This window comes from Solanum tuberosum, unplaced genomic scaffold (assembly GCF_000226075.1).
Source record: "Solanum tuberosum cultivar DM 1-3 516 R44 unplaced genomic scaffold, SolTub_3.0 scf00156, whole genome shotgun sequence".
Lineage (NCBI taxonomy): Eukaryota > Viridiplantae > Streptophyta > Magnoliopsida > Solanales > Solanaceae > Solanum > Solanum tuberosum.
The window spans coordinates 1,143,167-1,154,578 of record NW_006239080.1 but is presented as its reverse complement, the minus strand read 5'-3'; the positions used below and the strand labels follow the sequence as shown (position 1 = coordinate 1,154,578).

Genomic DNA, 11,412 nt, shown 5'->3' with positions numbered 1-11,412 from the left:
TTATTTATTTTAAACTATAAAAAAAATATCAAAATTTTTATTTACATTGGACCAGAAGAGTAACACAGTACAGTACAAAGGGCAACATGAATTATGACTTTTTTTTGAGAAAAAAATATGTACTCTTTCTGTTTCAGAACATTTTGAGATGAAAGAAGACAAATATATACTTTGAAAAGTGAGAATAATTCAAAAATATCAGTGTAGTGAAGTAGTTGGGTACCATGACCATTTTTAATATTCTATTTATGAACGTACGGCTCTAGTAAGGACCACAATCATAATTGTTTACACATTATAATCTTTGATCATTTGTCCATCGACAAAAACTGCCATATTCAAATTTTTTTTTTAAAAATATGGCCAAGTATTTAATGCCAAAACACGTAAAATATTGAATGCTGACAGGTATTATTGTTTAAAATTTGTTTGTTTACTTAATTACTTAATTAAAAAAAATAATGAATTTTTTTGAATATATGATTTTAAATTAAAAATATAGTAAATATATCAAAATATCTTACATTTTAATAATATTAAACATATAAAAGATAAGTATTAAAAATGTACTTAACTTGTCGCAAATTATTAATTTTGTCTGAAAGCCTTAAAAACATCCTTTACAAACTTAAATACACTTTTGCCACATATCTAACAACTGGTTTAAATTCTTGTAGGAACATGGATTCTTAATAAAAATCAAGAGAAACGTTAAATTAAAACACCGCTAAACTTAGCGAAAATTTAAAAATATATTTTCGTCGGGTAGTAAGATTGAAGTATTTAAGTTTAATTAGTTAAGTAAAAATGTATTTTTTAAGATTGTTAATAATTTTAAAATAAAATTAATAATTTATTCGGAAATTAAAAGAGATTTTTGACAATTTTTGTAACTCGTTTTTGTTAGTCAACACTACACATGGGATCCCAGCTTTATGCGCTCACTCCTTTAAATGCATCTAAATCACCAAAGTTGAAAAAATGAAAATTTTAAAAATGAGTGTATCTGCTCCTCCTCTCATGGCGGTTCTCATCTTCTTCTTCATCACCATCAGCTTTATTGCCCCATTTTCTTCTTCCTTACCTGAACACCATTTCCACTTTAACAAAAATGGTTTTCGCCACAACACTTCTTCACAGCCACAGCAATACATAGAAATCACTCGTCCATTGTCATTCACAAATCTCCCTCCTTCTTGTACTTTTCATATCCTTACTCATGATTTCGCCAATACGATGGGTCTCCCGCCGGTCTCCGCCTCTTACTCTCCTCCGGCCAATTGCTCCTGGACTCATGTGGCTCTTCAGTTCAATGTTTCTTCTAAAGGAGAGCAATACTATCGAATCGCCGCCGTTTGGCTTGATGGCGCCGAGCTCCTCCGTACCAGCACCGCTGAGCCTACCGATGACGGAATTTTCTGGACTGTAACGAAGGATGTTACCAGGTACTCCTCCATCCTGGTCAACGAGAATATATCTCTTTCTGTCATGATGGAAAATATGGTCAACGATGTTTATACCGGTGTTTATCAGGTTAATATTAGTTTCCTCTACTATAATGTTAAGAAAATGGATGTTTCGTTATCGAACAGTTATAATCGGAAAATGAAGCTGGAAAATGATTTGAAAAGTGAGATTGAAAACCCGGCAGATTTGATAATACCAATATCGGGAAATGGGAGTGAAGGATTTTGGTTTCGAATTCTGAATGAATCAGAGATGCATGGGCAGAGTGTTATTATTCCGAAGAATACATACAAAGCTGTGATTGAGATTTACGTATCATCACACGGTTATGATGAGTTTTGGTACACGAATCCGCCTGATTCATACATACAAATGAATAATTTAACTACCAAGAGAGGCCATGGATCCTACAGGGAAGTTTTGGTGAATATAGATAGGATTTTGGTTGGATCCGTAATTCCATTTCCTGTTATTTTCACTGGTGGAATTAATCCTATGTACTGGGAACCACTAGTTTCAATTGGGGCATTTGATCTTCCTTCGTATGACATTGATTTAACACCATATTTGGGGCTTTTACTCGACGGTCAAGCTCATTTTCTAGAGCTTGGGGTGAATGATAGTATCCCATTATGGCTTGTGGGTGCCAATTTGCACCTTTGGGTGGATAACAATTGTGTATTGCCTTGTGAAGTGCAGGCAAAAGTTATTGATTTTGGTACCCCTAAGTTCAAGATTGAGCGATCTTCGAGTTTTCTAGGCCTGGATGGATCATTTGAGGTTGAGATTAAGAGGAAGGGTGAGATTTCTTATTGGGTGAACTCAACTGCAGGAAATTTGACTACTATAATCAAGCGAGAATTGAAGTTCAAGAACGAAATGAACTTTTATCTAAACGGAACTGAGAAAAAGATTAAGCAAAAAGTGGAGGAAGAGATTGAAGTTAGGGTATTGTCTAATAGTGGTGGCACGATCTCTAAAACCAAAGTGAAGAGGAAATTTCCGCTTACTATAACATCTAAGACTATACCATCAATGGAGAATGATACAACCTTGAGGCTTTCTGATTTGGATCATGAATGGAAGGAGAAGAAGAAGTTGGATGGAGGTCCTTCAATCTCATTGAAAAATCGGCAGCAATGCAATGGATGGATGGTTGTTCAAGGTCACAATGTTTTACATGGTGGGGCAACTACTCAACAAACTTATTCTTACTCCGATGAAGCTGATTGCTATTCTCGAACCATTTCAGCTGCCAATGGCAAGCTTATGAATGACACTGCAAACATTCTTTGTGCAGCAGCTCCTTTGAAGTTTGGTTCATTTTCTGCTTTGTGACACCTTGTTTGAAGAATACGTTCTTGTCCTACGAGAGTATCCCGTGTGTAACACTACAGGAATTTCTTGCCTATGTGGTTTGCCTGTACAATTTATGTTTTTGTGTCAAAGGTGCAGGCTTCCATAAGGATGTCAAGTGTTCTAGCTAGGAAATGAACTTTGTTTTTGATAATTTGCTTGATGTAATTCTTTTTTCTTGTCTTTGTGTTTGATATGAACCTGAGTTTTGAGCCTTCATCTTGCAACTCTCTTTTCATAATGAACTTAGAATAATGGTATAAAACAAATACACCGCAGTCTCAAATAATTGGGATTGGTCATATGGATTTTCACTTCTTTATTTGAGGATCAACTCATGCCATCATACTAAATAAAATTTTAAGGGGAAAATTTCTTTAGTATAAAAATAATATTAAAAATTCTCTAACAAGAATAAGTTTGCTTTAAACAGTTGGTGGATTTATCAGTTGCTGTACCATTAGCATTCTGCGATGGCGCGAGTGGTTTTTTTTTCGGTTGCCAATATATATTGCACAAAGATCTAAAATTGCATCAAAAGTACTGTCTCAAATAATCGACAAGCTTTCGAAATTTTTTGTATTCATTTCAATACTTCCTTGAGGGGAAATGAATGAATGAATAGGATAGATTCAGAAGAAAATTTGCTATAACTTGTTGAGAACTATATATATGTCTACTTTTCTTTCTCTTCACTCATAAACTGGAGATATCACTGTAAAATATACAAAACTGCTTGGACTTTCATTCCCTTGCAACGTCTTTGGGGCGCCAAAAGTCTTTCTTACCAACAAGAAATTGATGTTGATGCAGAGTTACTGACCAATGAAGTGAACGTAGAATCGAGCCTAGTTGTTTAATCATCTGTATAGTGTCTTGAACTAAAATGTATCCACCTGGTCTCACCATTCTGTCCATCTCCACAGCGACATCCACTAGATCACATCTGCAGAAGAGAAAAAGATACTAAAAGTTCATCTCAAGAGACATGTGCAGATGCCTGTTAAAAGACTGACGATTCTTGTGAAAGAAAATTGAGCTAGAATTACTGCAAGCGCCATCTTGCGTAATTCAGATTAATAACAAATCAAACTAGTAATCAGGAAGTAAAGAATGAACCTTTGACTTAAATTTCCATAGAGGAAGCTGGAATGTAGAAGATCATATGTCCGAGGATAGGTATTGAAGGACTCGCACCAGTCATGGTACGTGCCAACCAAGCCCCTATCGAAGATAATAGGTAGAGTATCCGGTCCACTGATAGGAACAACATTCATTACCCACAGGGGTCGATCAATCAGTGCTGTAGCAAATCTGTTTTATAATAGGAGTATCGGTAAGACAAAGAGCAGAGAAAGGAAGCAAAAAGTAAAATTTTCTTACCCTCCATAGCCTGCATTCATGTCCATCACATTCCTCACACTTGACCAATTTATAGCAAGGCCTCCTAAGTATACATCTGATACCAATGATGCCCAGTGTCTTGTATCCTCGTTGAATGTCTCTTCAGCATCTGTTTCGAGCGATAGACTTAGAGGTTTCGTGTTGAGCCTCTGAGGCCAGGGTGCAGGCCACTTGTAGTTACTCGAGGCTAGTGGTAGAAGGCAGCTGTCCAGTGGTGTGTACCTACATATTGGATGTGAAAGTTATGATGATAAGAATGAAGATATAGATGATTATTGTCATCAAAGTGTTTCAAGCGTACCATGAACTATTCAGCCTATTCTTCTTCTGGTCACACATAGGGGGAATATTTTCCTTGCGATTCTCATAGCAGGAAGATGAATCTGATTTTTGATATATAACTAACCCGACTCTACCCCTTTTAAAGAAGGTCCTTGCCACCATCTTCCAGCACATTGCTTCAGTCAGATTAACCATAACTGCAAGAACAAGACCTAAAATTATGTGCTACCAAGCATAACAAATTACTCGCTTCCAAATTATATAGAAAGTGTTAGTAAATGTTAATTCATAGAACTAAGCATCGATGAGTTGGAACCTTTCCAGACATTCTTATGTCCTTCATCCTTCTTATAAACTGGCGTTGCAGACCATATGAAGTACCCTCCAGGCCTAAGAATCCTGTTGAGCTCCATCAATGGTTTTCCTCCTGCAGTTTTCAATTAGTTACCATATCAACAATGTAGCTGATAGAAGGACTAGAAATCTGAGAATAGTTACTCACCATCTGCATGCCAATGAACCCTGCATCTTGCACAATGAATCATATCATATACATTATCTGGAAATGCAAGCTTTTTAGTTGCAATGACTGAGAGAGTAGCCGGGATTCCACGCTCGAGGGCAAACTGTATCTGAGCCTCATGTTCATCCTTTGGAGCAAATGACATAGTAATGACATTTTTATCCAGCAAATAACCACCAAAGCTAGCAACACCACATCCAACATCTAAAAGGACCCTTATACTCTTTCCCCATTGAATTGTTGGAAAAGTCTGAATAAAACACAAGAAGGAACTCAGATTAAACAGATCATAAGAACATTACTACTGCAGCGATGTTTATCAATATCCAGCTGAACAAACTGTTCAATTGAAAAAAAAAAAACTGTCGAACTACTAAAATAATCCCATGATTTAGTCAGGTCATAGATCCCAACTAAGAGAATCAACGGAAAATATGATCTACCTATTCATCAGAATGTACACATTACAAATACTTTGATTAGGCATGGAATTATATTGGTTTGACACGTCTAGAAGTCCTCTCTTGAAAGCGTAAGATATCTCTTCCTTATATCCAATAAACATGAAATCAGAGGATCTACAGCAACACAGTTCAACAGAAACGGACATTGCGTTGCTTGGGGTGATTAAGGAAAAGAATGCTACAAATAGACATAGTACCTCTTCAATGAATTCGATGTAGTGATTCACTCCGTCCCTGAACTGTGTTCCACCACCAGGGAAAACAAAATAATCACCAGACTTTTTCACCCAATTTTGGTCTTTCTTATATTCCACAAGCTTAGGATGAGGAACATTGTCATACCATATCTATCCGGAAGAAAAAAAAAAAGAGAAGAAGATTAGGCATGGCTATTTCTATTACGAGCAGAACAAAATGGTATCATAAATTGAAAACAAAAATCTTACCACCAAAGAAGGGAGAATCTCACCATATCCCTACTCTTAGGCCACGGAAGGGGCAACTTATAACCTTTCGGCAATGGAATCAAACATCTGGGACTAGGAACAGGGCAATGCCTTTCCCTATGCTCCATATGCCTTCTCGATTTTATTTTTTTGATTGCCTTCCAGTTATCAAGGCATGGTATGTAATCAACCGCCAGTGGACCTGGGCATAGCTTCCAATGATAAGAGAACGTTTCCAACTCATCGCTGATGATCGTATCAGACTTCTCAGGGTTAATTGTAAGCGGAATGTTAGACGACTTAGGATCAATCCTGACATTATTCAACGGGGACTCATGATTGATACTAGTATTATTGTTTTCATCAGATTGGTGTAAATTAGTTGAAGTTGAAGTACTATTACTGTTAGGATTAAACTCCGGGACTGATTTGATTAGAGCGGTGCGTTGAGCAAAGTCCATGGCAGCGAAAATGGGTGATTTCTGGGAGTTAGAAATGAGGAGGAAAGTTACGAACATTAGTAAAAGGAATAAAGAGAAGATGAATGGATACTTGCGTTGTTTGAACATATCTTGCATTGACGATGATGCTGATGATATAGCCATTTGGGATTCAAATTTTATTTTGTTGTTGTTAGCTCTGAATGGAAAAAAAGAGTGAAAAATGCAAAGGTGTGTGTATACAGCGTAACTGATGGTCATGAATTGGGAAACTGTTGAGTTTGAAATGTGGTTAAGAGATTACAAGGATCTGGAGTGTAGTGGGGGCCACACAAAGGAGGGAAATCTGGTTAACTAATTTGGAATTATTGATTTCATTACAAGGCCAGTTTATGTAATTAGTATTAATTAATTAATTAATAATTAAATACTAAACAGAGCCGTGGATTTACACTTTACCCTACTCTCTTACTTTTATTTTGTTATTTCTTAATATCCGAGTTCCATTTAAATAAGTCTGTTATGTATGTACGTATTTAGGGAAAATTTTCATAAATATACACTAAAGTAATTTTGATTGCACCAAATATGACCAAATTTTCATTTTCATTTAAAAAGAAGAAGGGAAAACTACACAAATTGAATTCATTAGATAGTCTTACCCAAATTGGACCCAACTCAATATATTTACCCTAATTGGACTCACGATCCAAATTATTTACCTGACTGACCCCTTGTTCTATTCACTGAACCACAACAACTTTATCCTTGATGATGGTATCAAGCAGTAATTTGACAATATTTTCACTGAAACACCATATGTTCCTCCTTGATGCCATCAATATATATATATACACTCTAATGGTATCAAGGAGTAACTGGTTCATTTTTAGGCCTCCAAGATTGTTGAGACAACCTTGCTCTTTTGTTGACTCTGAGCCGTCAACAACCTACCTTGAATCTTACGGACCTGCTCCATGACATCTCTAATAAAGTTTGTATCTAATGAGTCCATCTTTGTTGTATAGAACCAACCGATTGGAGATCTACACTGCCTACCATATAACACCTCATTTGGGGTCATCTGAATATTAGAGTGATAACTGTTGTTGTAGGCAAACTTTGCTTAGGGAAAGTGTTGATCCCAACTAGCACCAAAGTCAATCACACATTCTCTAAGCATGTCCCCAACACCTGAATCGTCCACTTAGACTGTCCGTCCTTCTGAGAGTGAAATGTTGCACTCATGTCTAGTTGAGTACCCAAATCATGTTGTAAGGCCCTCCATAAATGAGAAGTGAATAATGAACCTCGATCAAGCACAATAAAAATAGGGACCCCATGCAGTCGAACTATCTACACTACCTCAAGTTTAGATCTCTTTGACTGAAGATGTAAGGAAGACTCTAATGATCGGTGAAGACCTCATAATGCACCCCATACAAATAGTGACACCATAACTTAACCACAAAGACCGTAGTCGCTAACCCCAAATCATAAGTAGGGTAGTTCTTTGCATGTGTCTTTAATTGCCTAAAAGCATAAGCAATCACCTTACCTTTCAACATCAAAACACCACCTAGACTTACTTCTAAAGCATCACAATAAATAGTAAAGTCCACACCTTCCATGGGTAGAGTCAACACAGGAGTCGAAGTTAGCAAAGTCTTGAGCTTTTGAAAGCTCTCGTCACACTCATAACCCCACACTCTATCTAGTCAATGTAGCTGCAATAGTGGAGAAACCCTGCACAAACCGTCTGTAATAGCCTACCAACCCCATAAACTTTGAATTTTGGTAGGAGAAATAGGTCTCGTCCAGCCCCTAACTGCCTCAATCTTGGTCGGATCCACTCTAATACCCTCCTTAGAGACCACATGTCCTGGGAATTCCACATAATTAAGCCAGATCTCACACTTTGAGAACTTTGCATACAACTTCTCTTTCCTCAACCTTTGAAGAGATATTCTCAAGTGTCGAACATGGTCCTCCTCAGTACTAGAGTACACCAAAATATCATCAATGAAGACAATCACAAAAAAATCAAAGTAAGATCGAAATACCCCGTTCATCAACTCTATGAACGTTGCAAGGGTGTTAGTTAACCCAAAGGACATCACTAGGAAATCATAATAGTCATACCGAGTCCATAAAGCTGTCTTAGGGACATCTAATGCCCTAATCTTCAACTTATGATAATTGAACCTCAAATCTATCTTAGAGAACAATGATGCTCCCTGTAGCTGATCAAATAAGTCATCAATATGTGGGAGAGTATAATTGTTCTTCACCGTTACCTTATTCAGCTGCCTATAGTCAATACACATCATTATAGTCTTATTCTGTTCTTCACAAATAAGACTGTGGCACCCCAATGTGACTTACTAGGACAAATAAACCCCTTACTCAACAAGTTTTGCAACTGATCCTTCAATTCCTTCAACTCAATTAGGGTCATATGATAGGGAGGAATAGAAATGAGATTGGTGCCCGACTCTAAATCAATAGAAAAATCAATATTTCTATATAGAGGAACACGTGGAAGATCAGTAGGGAAGGCAATTGGAAACTCCTAAATCATGGGAATGGTTTCCATGGGAGGTGAATTAACACTAGTGTCCCAAATTAAGGCTAGGTAAGACAAACACCCTCTCTCCACCAATCTCTGAACACGGAGGAAGGAAATGACCCTATTAGGATATGAGCCACTAGCACCCTTCCACTCAACCCTCGGAACACCATGCATCACTAAGGTCACAGTGTTAGCATTACAATAAAGAATAGCATGATAAAGAGGGAGTCAATCCATACCTAATATAACATCAAAGTTCAGCATCCCCAGAATAATCAAGTCTACCTAAGTGTCATACACCGCCAAAAAAGTAAGATATGATTGATACACTTGATCTACCACTAAGGGCTGACCCACGAGTGTAGAAATACGAATAGGCACAGACATTCTATCACACATCAAATCAAACCCACCAACAAAGTAGGCAGACACATAAGAGAATGTAGATCCTAGATCAAACAATACAAATGTGGATGGTAGACTAGGAAGATACTTGTAATAAATGGATTAGAAGCCTCTACCTTGGGCCTCCCAAAAAATGTATAGCACTGACCCTCTCTACCACCCCCAGCCTAGGTAGTACCTTTACCCCCACTCTGATATACTGTAGCACCACTACTAGAAACCCTACCACCTCTACCTAACTAAACTCTACCTCAACCTCTGGCTTGTGGTGTTGTTGATCTGATCTGGGCTAAAGGACTAGGTTGGAGCCCTCCTCGACCCCTATGCAAAGGACATTGTCGCATTATGTGTCGAGATCTCTACAACCAACACAAAAGCTCTAACTCGAGGACTGTTATGATGATCCTGAAGAACCACTAAAACTGCCTCACCCCGCAGATCACTGTTGTGAACCATATGAACCCTGAACTATACTTTAAGAACTGTGATGTGTTTGACAACTCTCGGATGTCGGCGTAGAAGCATGAACTGGTCCTCGATGTTGGAAAGAACCGCTACATCTATAGAGTCCCCTGTCTCCAAATGAGGCACCAAAAAACTGACTTGATGCATAATCCCTTTAATAGTCCCCAAACTTCTCTATATCCATCAAATCCACATATTTGGTGGTGCTCACAATGGACTGGAAGGAAGCCCCCTCTTGATATTCCCTAAATATAGTCGATTAGATAGAGAAAGTCAACCCCCTCATGAACTTATGGATCCTCTCAGTCTCGTTAGGAATAATGGAAAGAGTATGCATAGACATATGATAGAATCAAGTCTTATACTCAGTAACTATAAGGTTATCCTGCCTCAAACTCTCAAATATCAATCGACTCTCCTCTCTCACGCTTCAAGAGATGAAATGGTCATAAAATGCACTGACAAATATCTCCCAAGTCACTGGCAGAGATCCAACCGACAAGGAACTTGAATAAACTGTCCACCACTCTTTCGCTAGCCCACTAATTGGAGTGTAGCATACTGGACTCCATGCGACTCAACAAATCCCATAGTGTTTAGAAACTCTCTGCAAGTTGTCAAACACTCATGAACATCCTCTCTCTTTCCACCCTGAATTGGGGTGGATCCATCTTTCTGAACCTCTCATACCTATGCTGCTCATTCTTTGTCCGCACCACAAAGGGAGCACCCTAAACCCTAACTGTCGGTGCAGGGCCACCCTTAACTACTGGACCTACCAGTGGCTGCCCCATCGGATCCTGAACTATTGGAACCTTAATAAGGTATCCTGAAGGAATGGTGCAACGACATACTCTAGAGGAACTTGGTCCTCTTTAGCATCAACCTTTGGCTCGGGAAAGACCTATTTGTCAAGTCCTCTCACTAGTGCCACTCCACGGGCACGAACTCTGGTTAGTGCAACTCTACGGTCACGACCTCTAGCTCGGTCTCGACCCTACTCCTAGTTGGGGTCTCAATAACTGGCACGGGGAGTGCTTCCCTTTTACTACCACCATTAGAAGATCGAATCCTCGCTATCTGTCAAAAGAACACACAACAACTCAGTAGTAGTGAAGGTTACCACACATAATAAGAATGAATGAACAAAAAAAGTTTCCTAGCAGTCTTCATAAGATCTTGAAGATACATACAAACGTTTCCATACTGATCCTCGAAACTCTACTTAGACTTGGCTTGTATACATGTGATACCTATGAACCCGGGGATTTGATACCATTTGTCACAACCAAAATAATGGGAGTGATGGCACTTGCCTTATCCCACCAAGATAAGTTAGCCGAAAATCCAAATATTAACAGTAAATGCGGAAGTAAAACAAAATGAAAATCAAACATAATATAATAAATCAGGTAACAAAAACAACTTAGATAAAGCCCGTACAAGCCTCTAATGTATTATATTAGAATTGAAGAAACTATAAGTATTAATTTCTTTGTTTCTAGAATAGAACAAAATCATAAATAAAGAGCAAGATGAGTCCCCCGAAGTGACAAACATCTACCTCACCAACTCTCCACAACAAGCC

The 11,412-nt window shown here is 38.1% G+C and overlaps 3 protein-coding genes across 3 annotated transcripts; 1 reads left to right on the top strand and 2 right to left on the bottom strand.

Moving 5' to 3' along the window:
* Positions 1–996: 996 nt before the first annotated feature.
* Positions 997–2,805, top strand: LOC107061667 (peptide-N4-(N-acetyl-beta-glucosaminyl)asparagine amidase A-like). Its single transcript, XM_015311322.1, has one exon. The coding sequence runs from the start codon at positions 997–999 to the stop codon at positions 2,803–2,805; it is 1,809 nt and encodes a 602-aa protein (XP_015166808.1).
* A 700-nt stretch (positions 2,806–3,505) lies between these two features.
* Positions 3,506–6,569, bottom strand: LOC102587073 (probable methyltransferase PMT22). The gene is made up of 8 exons (XM_006353379.2): positions 5,966–6,569; positions 5,694–5,843; positions 5,012–5,282; positions 4,826–4,936; positions 4,529–4,706; positions 4,207–4,449; positions 3,943–4,137; positions 3,506–3,769 (listed from the first exon to the last, which is right to left on the bottom strand). The coding sequence occupies exons 1-8, from the start codon at positions 6,545–6,547 to the stop codon at positions 3,568–3,570; spliced, it is 1,932 nt and encodes a 643-aa protein (XP_006353441.1). The 5' UTR covers positions 6,548–6,569; the 3' UTR covers positions 3,506–3,567.
* A 1,582-nt stretch (positions 6,570–8,151) lies between these two features.
* LOC107061666 (RNA-directed DNA polymerase homolog) lies at positions 8,152–8,709 on the bottom strand. Its single transcript, XM_015311321.1, has one exon. It carries the CDS (start codon positions 8,707–8,709, stop codon positions 8,152–8,154), a length of 558 nt encoding a protein of 185 aa, XP_015166807.1.
* Positions 8,710–11,412: the final 2,703 nt, after the last annotated feature.